A 17,270-nucleotide genomic window follows, 5' to 3' on the forward strand; every position below is an offset into this window, starting at 1 on the left:
TATTTTCCTTAAATTTAAGATTTCATTACATTTAAAACAAAGACTTTGATATACTATAGAGGACATTCAAAGGCAAACTTCCAGGACTTACTAAAAAATAACCAACATTATTGTTTCTAATTATTTCATAAGGATACAAAAATTAAAACAAACAAACAAAAAGACCAGGGCTTGTTTTGCTAGCCTTCTTAGTTTCTGCAGGACCCGGAGCCTGCTCCGATCTGAACTCGGGGACTCCCGCCCTCACCAGGTGCCCTCACTTTGTCATTTAGGAGATGCGACTGTATGGGTCCTTATTTGTAATCGACTTTGGAAGTCACAAAAGCCGTGCAGATGAAAAATTGGAAGCACTTCGTCAAGGGCATCTTCCACGCGGCAGTCGCTGCCTGGGAAGGGCGCGCAGGTCTGGAGGCGTCCGCCTCCCGCACCTCTGTGCGCCGTGCAGAGGATCTGGTGGGAGGAGGACACCCCGCCGCGGGGACCCCGCTCCAGGGGCTGTTTTCTCGCTGGAGCCCGCCCTCTTCCCGGCACTATGGAAACTGCATTTTTCTACGCCTGCTCGTCCTCCTCCTCCTTCTCCTATTACATCCCAAACAGACATTTCAACTTCCTGAGAACCTGACGAGTGAATGGCGCTGATGACGCCCCGGAAAAGAGCCCACGACCCGGCAGCGGGGGAAGGGCGCCCCCGAGCGGGTGGGACCCCGGGAACCACCCTCGGCCAGCGAGGCCCGGGGCCGGGGGCGCCGCGCACGCGCCCCTCCTGCACCCCGGTTCTTCTTCCAGGAAGGGGCGCGAAGCGGCTATCGATCCAGACCTCACCGGTGACTAATGTGATGCTCGTAAACAAGCCTAGGGCCGGGCACCCGGGAACCACCCAGGCGCAAACCTGCCGCAGGGACCGGGTGCGCGCCCACCCCGAGTTTGGGCGCCCGATCGGCTCGCCTAAGTGTGTGTGTTCGGGGGAGGGGTTTACGAGAGGGCAGCCAAGTTCATTGCCCTTCTTGCCCGCCGCGAGTGGGGCGGCGGCGGGGTGATGCGAGGCCCGAGGCGGGTGCTGCCGCCCCCTTCCCTGCGCCCACCCTGGGCGGGCGGCCTAGGCCCTTGATCTCCGCCGGACCCCGCCCCCTGCAGTGTCCCCTCTCCCGGACCCCTCCCCGGCGGAAGCGCCGAGCCCAATTAATTGAGTGAAAGGCGGGAGGGAAGAGCCCTCTGGACGGCGGCCGGCCCCCGCCCCTCCCGCGCGCCCCTTTTCCCGCCCTGGGTGGCATCTCCTCCGCCGGCATCCACAACGAGCCTCTGATTAATGAGGCTCCGGCCGGCCCCCACCCCGCCCGAGCCCGGGCCTCCGCAGGAGGGGGAGGGGACGGCGGGAAACGCGACCCGCGGAGAAAGGGGGGCGGGGCGGGGGCGTGCGGCCCGCCCCCCCGCGCCCCGCGCTCATTGGCCGCGCGCGCCGTCCGTCGGGGGGCGCGGCGCCAATACGGGCGGCGGGGCGGGGCGGCCGCGCCGTGTGTGCCTGCGTAACGCCGAGTCACATGTTGTTTTGCTCTTCTTAGTTCAGTCACTCGGTGCGCGATGTGTTACTCACTGTGCGGCGGGGACCGCGACGAGCCCGGGTCGCCGTTGGCAGCAGCATCAGAAGCAGCAACCCCGGCGGCGGCGCAGACCCCGAGTGCCCGGGCGCACCCCGGCACCCCGGAACGCGGCGCGGCGGCGGGACCGGTGCGGCCGCGCGCGCCTTAAGCTCGGCCCCGCGGCTCGGGGACCCCGACTCTCGGCCCAGCCTGCGAGTCCCCAGGCGCCGCCCGAGAGCCCGGGAGGCAGCGGCCGAGGGCAGCCGGGCCAGGGGGCGGCCACCGCCCGCGCCGGGCATCCTCTGGGGCCCCGGAGCGCGGAGGGCGCTGCGCCACCGCGCAGTGCCGGCTCCCGCGGGCCTCCCCGAGCCTTCCCCACCTCCAGGGCCCGAGGGACGCGCGCTCCGGCGGGCGAACAAGGGGGGAGGGAGCCGCCCCCGCCCGCGCCCCCTCCGCTCCCCTCTAGCGCCTCCACGCCGGGCCGGGCGGTGCGGCCCGAAGCGCCGGCGATGGCGAGCCCGCCGCTGCACGGGCTCCCTGGGCCGGCGGGCGGCGACGGCCCCAATCTCAACAACAACAACAACAACAACAACCACAGCGTGCGCAAGTGCGGCTACCTGCGCAAGCAAAAGCACGGCCACAAGCGCTTCTTCGTGCTGCGCGGGCCCGGCGCGGGCGGCGACGAGGCGACGACGACAGCGGGCGGGGGTCCGGCGCCGCAGCCGCCGCGGCTCGAGTACTACGAGAGCGAGAAGAAGTGGCGGAGCAAGGCGGGCGCCCCGAAGCGGGTCATCGCGCTTGACTGCTGCCTGAACATCAACAAGCGCGCCGACGCCAAACACAAGTACCTGATCGCCCTCTACACCAAGGACGAGTACTTCGCCGTGGCGGCCGAGAACGAGCAGGAGCAGGAGGGCTGGTACCGCGCGCTCACCGACCTGGTCAGCGAGGGCCGCGCGGGCGCCGGCGACGCGCCCCCCGCCGCCGCCACCGCCGTGTCCTGCAGCGCCTCCCTGCCCGGCGCCCTGGGCGGCTCGGCCGGCGCCGCCGCGGCCGATGACAGCTACGGGCTGGTGGCGCCCGCCACGGCCGCCTACCGCGAGGTGTGGCAGGTGAACCTGAAGCCCAAGGGCCTGGGTCAGAGCAAGAACCTGACGGGCGTGTACCGCCTGTGCCTGTCGGCGCGCACCATCGGCTTCGTAAAGCTCAACTGCGAGCAGCCGTCGGTGACGCTGCAACTCATGAACATCCGCCGCTGCGGCCACTCGGACAGCTTCTTCTTTATCGAGGTGGGCCGCTCGGCCGTCACGGGCCCTGGCGAGCTGTGGATGCAGGCCGACGACTCGGTGGTGGCGCAGAACATCCACGAGACCATCCTGGAGGCCATGAAGGCGCTAAAGGAGCTCTTCGAGTTCCGGCCGCGCAGCAAGAGCCAGTCGTCGGGCTCGTCGGCCACGCACCCCATCAGCGTCCCCGGAGCGCGCCGCCACCACCACCTGGTCAACCTGCCCCCCAGCCAGACAGGCCTGGTGCGCCGCTCGCGCACCGACAGCCTGGCCGCCACCCCGCCGGCCGCCAAGTGCAGCTCCTGCCGGGTGCGCACAGCCAGCGAGGGCGACGGCGGCGCGGCGGCAGGGACCGGGGCGGCGGGCGGCAGGCCCGTGTCGGTGTCGGGGAGCCCCCTGAGCCCCGGGCCGGTGCGCGCGCCGCTGAGCCGCTCGCACACCCTGAGCGGCGGCTGCGGCGGCCGCGCGGGCAAGGTGAGTCTGGCGCCGGCAGGGGGCGCCCTGCAACACAGCCGCTCCATGTCCATGCCCGTGGCGTACTCGCCCCCGGCCGCCACCAGCCCCGGCAGCCTGTCGTCAAGCAGCGGGCACGGCTCAGGCTCCTACCCGCCGCCTCCGGCCCCGCACCCGCACCTGCAGCATCCCCTGCATCTCCCCGCGGGCCAGAGACCCTCCAGCGGCAGCGCCTCAGCCTCAGGCTCCCCCAGCGACCCCGGCTTCATGTCCCTGGACGAGTACGGCTCCAGCCCTGGGGACCTGAGAGCCTTCTGCAGCCACAGGAGCAACACGCCGGAGTCCATCGCCGAGACCCCCCCGGCCAGGGACGGCAGCGCGGGGGAGCTGTACGGGTACATGACCATGGACAGACCCCTGAGCCACTGTGGCCGCCCCTACCGCCGAGTCTCAGGGGACGGGGCCCAGGACTTGGACAGAGGGCTGAGGAAGAGGACTTACTCCCTGACCACACCTGCTCGGCAGCGACCGGTGCCCCAGCCCTCCTCTGCGTCCCTGGATGAATACACCCTGATGCGGGCCACCTTCTCCGGCAGCTCGGGCCGACTCTGCCCGTCCTGCCCCGCGTCCTCCCCCAAAGTGGCCTACCACCCCTATCCCGAGGACTACGGTGACATCGAAATTGGGTCCCATAGGAGCTCTAGCAGTAACCTGGGCACAGACGATGGCTACATGCCAATGACCCCTGGCGTGGCCCTCATGGGTGGCGGCAGCGGCAGCTGCAGAAGTGACGACTACATGCCCATGAGCCCCACCAGCGTGTCTGCACCGAAGCAGATCCTGCAGCCTCGCGCCGCTGCCGCGGCCTTGCCCCCCACGGGAGCCGCAGCGCCGCCGCCCGCCTCTGTGGCCTGCCGGGCCTTTCCAGTGAACGGGGGCAGCGGCTACAAGGCCAGCTCGCCGGCCGAGAGCTCCCCCGAGGACAGTGGGTACATGCGCATGTGGTGTGGCTCCAAGCTGTCCATGGAGAACGCCGACAGCAAGCTGCTTCCCAACGGGGACTACCTCAACATGTCCCCCAGCGACGCGGGCACCTCGGGAACCCCGCCCGACTTCTTCTCGGCAGCCTTGCCCGGCGGGGAGATGCTCAAGGGCGTCCCCGGCTACTGCTACAGCTCCTTGCCTCGATCCTACAAGGCTTCCTACACCTGTGATGGGGACCACGACCAGTACGTGCTCATGAGCTCCCCCGTGGGGCGCATCCTGGAAGAGGAGAGACTGGAGCCGCAGGCCAGCCCGGGGACCACGCAGTCGGCCAGCGCCTTCGCCACCGGGTCCGCTGGGGGCGGCCACACGCAGCCTCCTCACCCCGTAGTGCCTTCGCCCGGGAGGCCGAGTGGCAGCGGCAGCGGCCGCCCAGAGGGCTTCCTGAACCAGCGCTGCCGGGCAGTGCGGCCCACGCGGCTGTCCCTGGAGGGGCTTCAGACCCTGCCCAGCATGCACGAGTACCCTCTGCCGCCGGAGCCCAAGAGCCCTGGCGAGTACATCAACATTGACTTCAGCGAGGCCGGGGCGCGCCTGTCGCCGCCCGCCCCTCCGCTGCTGGCCTCGGCCGCCTCATCCTCCTCGCTGCTGTCCGCCAGCAGCCCGGCCTCGTCCCTGGGCTCCGGCACCCCGGGCACGAGCAGCGACAGCCGGCAGCGCTCCCCGCTCTCTGACTACATGAACCTCGACTTCAGCTCGCCCAAGTCTCCCAAGCCGGGGACCCAGAGGGGGGACCCCGTGGGCTCCTTGGATGCCCTCCTGTCCCCCGAGGCCTCGTCCCCGTACCCACCGCTGCCCCCGCGCCCTGCCGCCCCCTGCTCCTCCCTGCAGCCGCTGGCCCCCCCTCCGCCCTCCCCAGGGGAGCTGTACCGCCTGCCTCCAGCATCCACCTCCCAGGACCCCGGCGCTGCCTCCTCTTCGTCCTCGGAGACTGGGGACAATGGTGACTACACCGAGATGGCCTTTGGCGTGGCTGCCACCCCGCCACAACCCATCGCGGCACCCCCGAAATCAGAAGGTGCCCGCGTGACCAGCCCCACGTCCGGCGTGAAGAGGCTGAGTCTCATGGATCAGGTGTCGGGGGTCGAGGCCTTCCTTCAGGCCAGCCAGCCCCCAGACCCGCACCGGGGGGCCAAGGTCATCCGCGCAGACCCGCAGGGGGGCCGCCGCCGCCACAGCTCGGAGACCTTCTCCTCGACCACCACTGTGACCCCCGTGTCCCCGTCCTTCGCCCACAACCCGAAGCGCCACAACTCGGCCTCTGTGGAAAACGTTTCTCTCAGGAAAACCAGCGAAGGGGGCAGCAGCAGCATGCTCGGTGGGGGTGACGAGTCCCCCGCATCCCCCCGCCAGTTGCAGCCCCCGCTGCCCCAGCAGGCGCGGCCGTGGACACCGGGTCAGCCTGGGGGCTTGGTTGGCTGCCCCGGTGGCAGTGGCTCTCCAATGCGCAGGGAGACCTCTGCCGGCTTCCAGAATGGCCTCAACTACATCGCCATCGACGTGAGGGACGAGCCGCCGCCGCAGCCGCATCCGCAGCATCCGCAGCCGGGAGACAAGAGCGCCTGGGGCCGGACCCGGAGCCTCGGGGGTCTCATCAGCGCCGTGGGGGGCAGCAGCACCGGCGGGGTGTGTGGGGGGCCGGGCCCTGGTGCCCTGCCCTCCGCCAACACCTATGCCAGCATTGACTTCTTGTCCCATCACCTGAAGGAGGCCACGATTGTGAAAGGTGAGGTCCTTGGAGATTGCGGCTGGTGGGAGGAAGCGTGGGAAAGTGGGGGAGCGTCAGTGGGTTCACTCCTCCTCCTTTCTCTGGCACCTTGACCTACATGCCAAAATATCGGCCCAGGCTGCTTGTTTTGTTTTACTTCTGGCTCCCAGGTCCTCCTCTTTCCCCAAAGACCTTGCCAAGAGCAGTCGTCTTTGAGTTGAATGTGAAGCTTCTGACTCAGGAGACTTGATTTGTTTTTTCCGCCCCACCCCATTCTTTCCCACAGCCCTTCTCTTCCCATCTTGTACGTCTGGAGGTGCTCCCCAGGTCAGCCCCCCAAAGAGACAGCAGGCAGGTCTCTTGATCTGAGAGGTGGGCAAGTTCTGCTAGGAAGGGACTTGAAGTTCTGACCGCTCCCAGGCTGCAGCCTTCACCTTTGTCTTTGTTTTCCTGAGCTGGGCCCCAGCTGATTCTTGCTAAGCCTCACAGTTTATAAAAACAGGCCCGAAAGTCGTTTAGGAAGTGAGCATCCATCTTGGTGGCTGCTGAAAGGGAGCAGTTAACCATTTACAGTTTACACATAAGGGGTAGGAGCTTTCCCGTCAGAGACGTTCTTTTTCTCCTAAGGGGCTAAAAGGGTAACACTGCTTAAACACAGCTCTGAACAGTAGTTCTCAGACTTGAGCATCCCTGGGAGTGCCCCCGGGGAGTGTGCTGAGGCCCTGATGGCTGGGCTGTGTACAGCCTCAGATTCTGAAGTAGTAGTCTGGGCTGTGGCCCAGAATGTGCATTCCTAAGGCGTTCCCAGGTTGTGCTGATGCTGTTGGTTAGGGGACCATCCTCTGAGAACCCTGCCCCAGGTTAGACTCACCTGAGGAGGTTTGAGAAATTACCTACTGGACATCACCCCAGACACGTTCAAGTAAAGCATCGGCTGGTCAGAGCCCAGCGCCGCGTGTTTCAGTTGCCCAGGTGATGTTAATGTGCAGCCAGGATTTAGAATCAGTGCTTTAGAGAAAACCAGGGGAAGACAACAACACGGATCTTTTCAAGAACAATTGGATGGGATGGTGTCCTGCATTGTTCTTCCCCTTCTCAGCAAATATCCGTGAAGAGAGAGAGATGTGCTTGCTTTGCAGCTGGCAGTGCATTCTGACTGTCTCAAACTTTGAATGATGACTGGGAGAGAGAGGCGTAAGGATGTTCAAGAGAGTCTCTTTAATTTTGTAGATGCTTCTGTGCGGGGCTGCTAGTCAGGTAGAGGCTCTGGGATCCACAAAGCACATGGTAGTGAAGAGTATTATGTGGATGCTCTCCTAGATGCCGGCCTAAGGTCAAAAGTCTGCAGGGGTCACAAGGTGATGATGGAGGTGGCTTGGGGATCCACAGTCCTTTTGTTCTTAAAGCAAACAGACCCGTTTCATGCTATCTAAATCCAGTATATGTTTTATAGTATCCATGGGATCTAAAATTATAGCTGTAGGGTAAATTCCCTGTTATTCTAATATAATAGAGGAAAAGCTATTTAGTATTTTGTTTAAACCATAGAATAAAAGATGAAAAGAATTATCAGGAGTATGGTGCTTCCGCATCTAATTAAATCAACTGGAAGTTGTCAGAATGTGTCCCAGAAAGATGACTGTCAGCTGAAGGTCACTTGGCTTGGAGTCATGTTAAGCACTACAGGTACGTCTGAAAAATTGCCAGTGTGTCAGGAGTTGAAAGGTTAGCTGCCGTACAAGACACAGGCCATATAAACACACCGGCATAACTAGAATTGAGTGGGGAAAAAACACATACGCACACAAATGTATTTGGTATGCCCAGATGGGTATATGCCGTGGTGAACAGGAAAGTACATTTTGTTGAAATCTGATTCTAATCAGAAAAACAGCCTGAGAACATAACACCTTTTACTGCTTTTGGTAGAGTGGGCGGTGAAAACCTGGACTGGATCAAGGAGGGCCGCAGGAATGGGTTCTTGCAGTAACAGGAGTGAGCTGGAGTTTGCGTCCACGGGCCTAAAAGGACTCAAGGCCTTTCTGATGAAGTGGATACATTCAGAAATGTGATTCATGTATGCTATCATGCTCTTTTCAGTCTAGGGAAAATTTGAAACTGCAGGAGATAAGTTTAGTTAGAGACTTCATTTAGCTTGTTTTGTTTAATATTTCCCACCAGTATAAAATTCCTTTCGACCTATAGGATACGGGATTCTGAAATCAAAGTAGCAGTTTGTATGTCCCATGGTGGCTGAACAAAGATGAGGGACTGGTCTTGGTTGTTGTTTTTCAAAGTGTGTGTGGGCATTATGGTAAACATGCTTTTAAGAAGGAAAACGGCTATTTTTAAGCAAAATAGATAACTGCAGTTGATCCATTGTGCCGAAACCACATTTTGAAGAAAGGACGACAGGCTAAATGGGTTTCTAGTAAACTAGTGTGAGCATGGAGAGCAGTAGACTAGGAAAGATGAGGGTGTCATCTTAATTAATGGGGAACCTAAGTTGTGGCCTGTGGAGCCAGAGAGAGAACATGTAGAGACTCAGAATGCACATCCACTTTTGTTGAACTCGCATATGCACGTAGACATTTGTTTGTGGTGCTCATAAGTAAAAAGTTCATGGGAGATAAGTGTCCTTTGAGAGGATGATTTATAGAAGGGAGACTTGCAAAGCATTTCTTTGAAGATGGAATGGAAAAAGAACTTCCTGGGTCATTCCGTGCCCTGCCCTGGCTCTCAGAACTCACATACGTTTCCATGTCGAGCTCCTCGGGTTCTGCCTGGAAAAACTTCATTAGTCGTGCTGAAGCAGAATAATTTGGGGTCACTTGGGTAGTGTTTGATATCTGCATAAGCGGTAACAAAGACGAAAGATTCCAGCAATGTTTGATAGTTGTTTACAATAGAAGTGGGAATGGGGGTGGGCTTTCAACGCTAGATCCACTTAAAAAGTGAGTACACCTTAACTGTGTGTGTGTGTGTGTGTGTGTGTGTGTGTGTATATCTTAGTCCAGAGCAAATAAAAATTTAACTCTAAATTATGCATCTTATTTGGGAGTAGGGAAAGGTTACTTACTGTGTGTTGTGTGTGTGTGTGTGTGTGTGTGTGTGTGTGTAGAAAAATCTAGCCAATCTGTTAGAGTGTTGTTGTTTGGAAACTTGAAATATGTTACTGAATTTGTTGTGCTTTAAAACTGCTTTTTAACAATAACTTTATATATTTTTGTGTTATGATTATAGATTGGTATATGTCATAAAATATACTATCTTAGTACTCCTCTTTAGTCGGATTTTTTATTCTAAAATTGGTTTATATGTATGTACAAGGCAGGTTAGATAAGAATTATCACTGAAAGCATTTGTATTTAAATTTTGTTTGATAAAAGGACTATTTATTCATCCTATGGTAAAAGAATTATGGGATAAGAAATGTTTCCAAAGGAGCAATACAATCACGATTTATTTTTAAGAGTATTGCCTGTTGAAGTCTCAGAGCAAAGAACTAAAGAGTCTTAGAACTCGAGAACTCTAGTGAGATTGCTTGACAAACCACATACCCTTTATGTTTTCTGTTGTGCATGCTTTGCTGCTTTCCTTGGCTAGCTCTGTCACAGTATGATGATAAGGTGCCTTGCTTCAGCCCTATTCCCAGGAACAGAGGACTAAGGTGCTAATGAAAACACACTCAGGCTTTCGTGAATGAAAGTCACATGACTTGTTCTATTTCCTTTATTGAAAGAGAAACCTTTACAAAAATAGTACCTCGTAGAAGGAAACATAGTATGTGGAACACTAAACCAGGAATCAGGAAACCAGGTTTCTAGTTGCTGATCTTAATGAGTTATTGTGTGACTAGAGGAAGCCATTTAATCCCTCTTTCTCATTTTCTCTTTCTGTGAAATGGGGCAATTATGAGCCTCTCCCTTCTATGTGGCAGGGCCACTGGGAGGTCCAGGAGACTGCAAACATCGAGAGCGGTTAAGCTCTTCTGAAGAAATGTGCTAACAAATCCAATAATTCTGTTGATGTTTATTACTCTGAAACCATGAGTATATACAGGAAAGACAGTTGTAAATGGGTGTTCTTAAATTCAAAAACAAACAACTCATAGTCGTCTGAAAATGGAGCCAATATCTTCTTAAGAAGTGCCTGCTAGTATTGCTAGTTCCATTCCAGTCTCCAAGAACCATTGTTTTTTCCCCTCTTATTTAACTTGATTTTTTTCATAGATAATTATCAATTGTAAGGAAGTAGTGTTTTAAATTACATAGTAAAATAACAATTAAGGAAAATAGCATCCTAATCCTGAAACTATATTAAGACTGTATGTTTGATTACCTTTTATGATTTGTTTATATGTCAAGAAATACTGTCAAGATGAAAATGTGTAATTAGAACATACATTTTTTTAAGTTGCCAGTGTTGGCTCTTCATGTGGGATGTGTTAAAAGAAAGACAGGAGCCTTAAACTTGGGGTTGCTGGATCATCCGTGGTTGGGCCTGGGCTTTCACTCTTCAGGTCCATCTTATTAGGGTGGCCCTCCTGCGCTGTTAGGAATGTGTCTAGTTGTCAAACAGAGGAGGAAAGCCTCCAGCCTTCGAATCTTTTGTTCTTCTACTGGCCCACTCCCCCCGCAAAAAGGAATTTTAATAGATAATTAATGTTTTATTTTCTTTAGAACTATTAGTATTAAAATGAACCTCTTTCTTTTTCTGAAGAGGAGAACTTGCAAAAGGTTTATTAACAGCACGGGTATAATGGGTTTTCTGTTAAAATTCCCACTAATGCATTTTCTGTGGAAGCAGCGTTCCAAGAGCTAGTTAACTTTTGGCATCAGATTTGGCAAGTGGAGAGGTTTTTCTGTTTTGTTTTTTTGGGTAGCACAGAATCAAGTGTTCCCGTTTCACCTCAGAAACTTAAGGGAAAATGTCACCTTACTCTTTTATCTGCATTGCCAAGTTGAGTGGGGGAAACACTCGGAGGGAAGTCAAGCGCCCTGCTCCGCCCCCCAAGCCGGTTTTTCACCGAGGCCACTAGAATCCATGAATTCCCTGCACTCTCTCTGCTAGAGACATCAGCAGAAGGTGTATTCCTATACAAGATGGGGAAGGCATCTTAATGTTGGCATTTTGATAAGCAAATGAAAACAATTTTCTGAACGTCCAAAATTATCAGTTATATGCATGTTATTTATCAAGTGGTGGGTTTTATGAAAACAGTGCTATCCGAATTTAAATGAGGGCACTCTGTGTTAATTTTATTCATTTGAATGTGTTCTTCAAGATTGCAGTGGTTATTTTGAATCCTTCAAGGTAGACTATTGTAGACAGAGTTCAGTGGTAGATTTTTTTAGGAGAGAACTGGTGAAGTCATCACTCAGGGTGGAGGAAATGCTGAGGTTGATAATTGCTACTGATTATTGGATTTCTTTCTAGAAAGCTACAGACTTACATTAACTGCACACTAAAATAAAAGGCACAGAACAAAGTTTGAATAGAGAGAGTTGGAGTATATGTTGTATACTACCATTTTGCTCCATGGGTGCAAATAGTATGAGATACGTCTCTGCTTGGTGGTTTTAAAGTTTAGTTGAATTCATCACATGAGAACACTGAAATAGAATTGGGGTTAAAACTTATAGGCTGTATGTTTACAAATAATGAAACAGTCAAGTTAGCAGTTCTGATTTCTTTTCGATTGGACTAGAAAAATATTAAATTTGCATAAAGTTGCTTTTACATGTCCAGAAACTTTGGACAATTTGATCAGGTAAACATGTCTTCAAACTTGGCCCAAATTTTTATGCCGTACACGATATTTATGGACACAGATAAGATTTATAAAATATTCCTTGCTTATTATGCTTTTACTGAAATTTGGAGTATTTGGTCAAATATCGTGATCCATAGTATACTTGAAAGATCAATGATCACATGCATAGCACTTTATAAAGACTGGGTTTTTCAGTATTGATTTTACGAAGTATCAAATTTTCCAGAAATAAGTATTTTGGGTCTGTGTGTGTGTGTGTGCGCGCGCGCGCAGTTCCATAATATCTCATCCAGTCATGCTCTAAGAGGCTTGATGTGGATTTTTTTTCTTAATTGAAACTCAAATACTGATGTATTCTCTAACTGTGTTAACACTTGATAACCTTAAGTATAATTATAGTCTTACTGTTGCTTTAATCTACCCACATGGTATTGGTACAAATACTTGAGTGAGTTATTGTGATGTAGTATTAAATTTCAGTTTTTTCAATGTGTAAAAATAGATATTATAATAGAGTTCATTATGTGATTTTACTAGTTACCTTAAAATTTATATGCGTATCTTAAGAATGACTTATGTTTTTGCATAGTATTAACGCATAATCTTTAATGTTTATGAATATGACATAGTCCTTTCTCTATGCAAATTTTAAAGTACTTACTTAAATCAGTCCATCTGTTGCCTCCAAATTATAAATGTAGCTAACAATCCCCAAACTTGGTGGACAGTGAATGATTTTGGAAGAATGCTATTGGAGTTGGAGATGATGAAAATGTAACCATTATTCTGATCAATATTGAAAGATAATTGCATGCCCCTCGCCCCATTGGGTCAAAAGAATTGTTTAAAATTCAAAAGATATTTTTCTTCACTTCATAATTTGAAGACATTTTCCTACATATAGTATCACCTAATACACCAAAAAGCCCCATGATGTAGGCAAGGCCACTTGGATCCCCATTTTTCGGAATAAGGAACCTGCGGGTTAGAGAGGTCTAGTGACTTGCTCTGGATCACTGAGCCAAAAGAAGTGTTGGGTTGAACCACTTGAAGATGCTGGTTTACCAGTGTTTTCCCATGGTCCACCTCCTGCTGTCTGATCCCGAGGGCAGTGCCCTCTGCAGTATCTCATATTGTCTCCAAGTCCTACAAACCAGGTCCGCCTTGGAAGCTCATTTACAATAGTTGCATTAGAATTCTGCTGTCGACCCCGCCTCAGGCAACTTTAAGGTTTACATTTTGTTTTTTATCTCACTTGGGTGGTAATGACATAATTTCTCTCTTTTTTTTCCCCATACATTATTCATTCAGAGTAAAATGGGGACAGTTAAGCAGGAAGACTGGACATTGAAGGAAAACCCCCAATTTTTTTTTTCCTTTCACCAGTTTTTATACCTGCCAGTTTGAAGAGTTCAGGATTTGATCCCACTTGCAAGGCTCTCATTTTGTCAGTGAATTTTAGGGTTGAACCAAGTTGTCGGTTGGTCATGTGTTCTGGGGTGTCCAGTCTTGATTCCTGGACATCGGGTGGTCTGCAAAGTGGAAAACTTACAGTCTTCCAGCTGCTTCTGTTTCCATGAAGCAATCTGTACATTATGCTTGATAAGAGGCCTCCCTACCACCGGCATCACCACCACAAACTACGTTAACCTCTTCCCGCATGCTGTGGTGACAATCAGAAAAAAACGCAAGGTCGTTTTGAGGGAGAAGAGTTGGGAGCCATTGGTGTAATGTAACTCATTTCAAGGTTGTGAAAACAGAGGGCAAGGGAAGTCGGGCATCTTTTCCAAGGTCTGTTTAATTAGTTGGTAGAGATGTTTGTAAATATTATCAAGAAAGAAGAGGGTATGCTACTTCTCGGGTCTTTTGTGTACTAGTGAATAACTGTCTCCCAGGACATGGTCTATTCCCTCTAGAACAACTTAGTGTTTGTAGAAGTGGTATTCGTCTTTTACTCTGGAACATTTTAGTAAATTGCTTCATGCATGGATGAAGGGATGCTGTAGGACAGAAATAGAGGATGCAGAGGTACCTAAATAAGGAAGCCTGTTGTTAATCAGAGAAATATGGCTGCTCAAGACCATGTGGGCAGTGTTTACCGATGAAGCAAAAGAGTGAAGATCTGGCAAACGTTCAAGATCATGTGCTTATTATAGAAACAAAAAAAAGAAGGAGAAAGAAAATTCTTGAGATAATTCAAATCAAAAGGCCTCTATTGTCCGAAAAAAATGTAAGTCCTTGCTCTTTATAGGCTGGTTGAACCTGGACCGATGATCCATACCTAATGGGTCAGCTGGTGTTTTCAGTCACTGCTTTGGGGTGTCCTTAAGATGCATTTATTCTGTAATGGAATATCATATACTCTTCATTATTAATAAGTCCAGTAACAGTTTCCTAAGAAATGAGTCATTAACCTATTTAATGATGAGTTCATTTGAAAACTAACCAATTTAGAATTTGCCTAAGGACCAATAAGTAACCAATCAGTTGTTGCTAGGTGGCATCTTCTGGGCAGTGGATTTTTTCACCAATGCCCCTCTTGTTTTTAAGATCCTTTTTTTCCTGAGGGAAAAAAATCATTTAACGGAATTTTTACGTGAAGAGGAATGATTTTTTAGAAGGCGTTAATCCCACTTTCAGGAGCATAAAGGAAGATGTGGGCAATGTACAAATTCATAAGCCATCCGTATCTTAAGAAAATGTAATTGGGAATCTGTGGCCTCGTGCTCCTGCGGGTGACTCAGGGTTCTGTTTACATGAGCTGTCAGTCTCTCCAGCATCCGAGGAGAGAGTACTTCCTTCCTAGCAGATGGTAGCCTCAGGGCCGCTCGCCTGCCATTATAAGCAATGTGCACCAGTAATGTACCCAGCATCGCTGTTGACAACAGGGTGGGATGGAGACTGTCTGCTGCCCAGGATAAACAAAACAGGGAAATGCTTTGTCCTATCGGAGATTAGTTGAGTGATGAAGCTGCTTTTCAGGTTAAGAAGAAAGCAAAGTTAGAATACCCTGTCTTACGGTGTTGGGTCTGTTGAGTACTTCTGAAGTTAGGGAGACAAGCTGACAGGATAGAGATTCTGATGTGCTGTGTAGGGAGTCTTCACAGATAAAGCCAGCAGGCTTGCCCTGGGTGCAGTTTGGATCCCGTCTGTGAAATCTTGCCTTCCTCTGAGGACCTGGGAGTTGAGCAGTGGCTGCATTGCCCAGTGCTGGTAGTGGAAAGCCCCTGAAAATACGGACAGAAGTCAGTGACTATCTGATACCTGTGAATTCCCAGGTGAATTATACCCCCCGGCCACAGCCCAGCTCACGCCCGTGTGGGCCTCCTGCCTCGATTTCCCTCTTCAGGGCTTCCTGAGCTCCTTGGTGGATGAGGATGGGTGGTGGGGGGGGAGGGAAGTTTGGAAATAGGCCAGGATGTTCTTACTAAATTTAAAAACTATGCAAATAATACTTTAGGATCTCCGGGCAATAAGCAGGATTAAGCAAGGCTGGGATTAGAGCGTGTGGAGCAGCTTCCTTTGTTTGAAGATCAGAAATGGAGGTACCAGGACTCCAGTGTTCTGTCAGCTTCGCCGAGCTCCAGACCTTGTAAGACAACAGAAATTTTTAGAAAGGGAGATTCCAGTGGTCAGTTTCTTATACCACGGCCTGGAGGCATTTTTTAAAAAATAAATTACTAAAGTGATTTGTGGCAGTTATACTTCTGTTTTATTCTTAAATGATCGTAGGTTTTTAAATTGTTTTCCAGCATAAAAGTGACCTAAAAAATAACACTTTTCATATGCAAATGAAACAGAAAACAAATACATAAGCTACCTGTAAGCTCTTCCTGCAAAGAGCTTTTGTTACTTGGCAGGTAGACTCCTAATAAATGTGCAGTTCAGTTGAAAATAGCTGTGCTTTAGCAAAATATATGATGCAAAACTGCAAAATTTATGTTTCTTGCTTCTTTAGAATATTATAAATCCAGGAGTGTCAATTTATTTTACAGTCAGTTTCAGAAAACTAACTTTAACTGGTTGAGTAAACAAAAAGTTTTAAAACTTTGATAATGAGTGGTGTGGAAATATTAGATATGAAAGCCTGATAAACTTAGAAATATAAATGTTAAAGAGTTTTTAAACATTCTTTAGATTTTATTTATTTTGAGAAATTTTTTTAATGAGCATTTTTTTAGTTTAAAGTTTATGCAGCTTCCAAATATAATGCCATTTTGGTATTTAGGGTCGTATCAAAATTTGAAAGGTGCAGGAGGACTTATCCTTGTTTGCAGTTTACCTTATCAGTGGTGCTGGTTTATTAGTCGTCTTAGTTCCAAGTGAAATAACCACTGCAGTAAAATGGCCAGGTTTCCCCTGCATGGAGCATTTAATTAAGTTCCTAGAATAACTCTGGGTGATGAGCGTTCATCTTCACGACTCCAGTCTGTGTGTTTGAGCTGGAGTGTTCAGAATTCGTCGGGTCTTCAGCCGTTTCCTGAAGCTGGAAGACAGTTAAGCCAATCAATCTGTCTCGAGTTCAGTGTGTACCAACTCGGGAGTCGGTGTTCTGGGAGATACAGGGGAGATCGGAGACCAGCCTCTGTGCACTGGCGCCTTCGTCGTCCCATTGGACGGCACCCACTGCTGTTTCTGGGCAGCCACGGTGAACACCTCAGTAGGTGCCCATGCTCCGGCATTCTTGGCCAATGACAAAGAATGGGATGTCGCTGCTGGGACTCTGGGTGCCCTTGGCGGAAAATTCTGATGGAATCACTCAAACTCTAGCCCCCTCCCCCCACACACTTGGGGTGCATCCCCTGAGGTGGAAATTCCCAGTCAGTTTTCTTCCCTGAGAAACCCTAGGTTTGATTTTGCCTGGGTCCTTGCTCCTAGATGTAGCTTGCTCTGACCGCTTGGCGGCCTTGCCTCATCAAGATCCTGGTAATTCTCTTTGTGCCGTCTTTGTTGTCACTGCTCGTGTTCCAGAAACTCCCCAGTGCTAGGTCATTGGTCCCTTCTGCGCCTTCTGATTCTTCCCCGCTCACCCTCAGGTGTTGCTTAAAAAGCTACTCCCCCTTTAATCCGGGTGACAGGAATTCTGTCTGTGAACTCGTCTCGTCTTTCATCACCCTCCCTGCCCATTCATAGCTGCACACGTGAGGAAGCACAAGTGTGTTCAGCGCTGCTGCTTTCACACAGCGTGCCCTTCCGTAAAAGTCAGTGTTTAGATTTTAGTTAAAATTTTTCTCAAAAATCACCCACATTTAATATAATCATAGTTCTTTTTATATTTTGTGCTTCAAATTGCTTAACTTTCTTTCATCGTCCTAATAATTTACAAATAGAGTTGTGTTTTCTTAAGACCCACATGTAGTGGCGTGCAGGTGGCATGGAGCCATTTTTAAAGCGTGTGTCCATCCTTTTTAGACATCCGTGACCCG

General features: G+C 51.2%; 1 protein-coding gene across 1 annotated transcript in view; it reads left to right on the top strand.

Moving 5' to 3' along the window:
• The first annotated feature begins 1,543 nt into the window (after positions 1–1,543).
• IRS2 (insulin receptor substrate 2) overlaps positions 1,544–17,270 on the top strand; it is a 31,386-nt gene continuing 15,659 nt past the window's right edge. Inside the window, exon 1 of the mRNA XM_087435858.1 lies at positions 1,544–6,086. Coding sequence (XP_087291984.1) covers positions 2,087–6,086 — 4,000 coding nt within the window. The 5' untranslated portion in view covers positions 1,544–2,086. The remainder of the gene's footprint in view (positions 6,087–17,270) is intronic.

This window comes from Ceratotherium simum, chromosome 10 (genome assembly GCF_057802395.1).
Source record: "Ceratotherium simum simum isolate JZ-2026a chromosome 10, ASM5780239v1, whole genome shotgun sequence".
In the NCBI taxonomy this organism is placed as follows: Eukaryota; Metazoa; Chordata; class Mammalia; order Perissodactyla; family Rhinocerotidae; genus Ceratotherium; species Ceratotherium simum.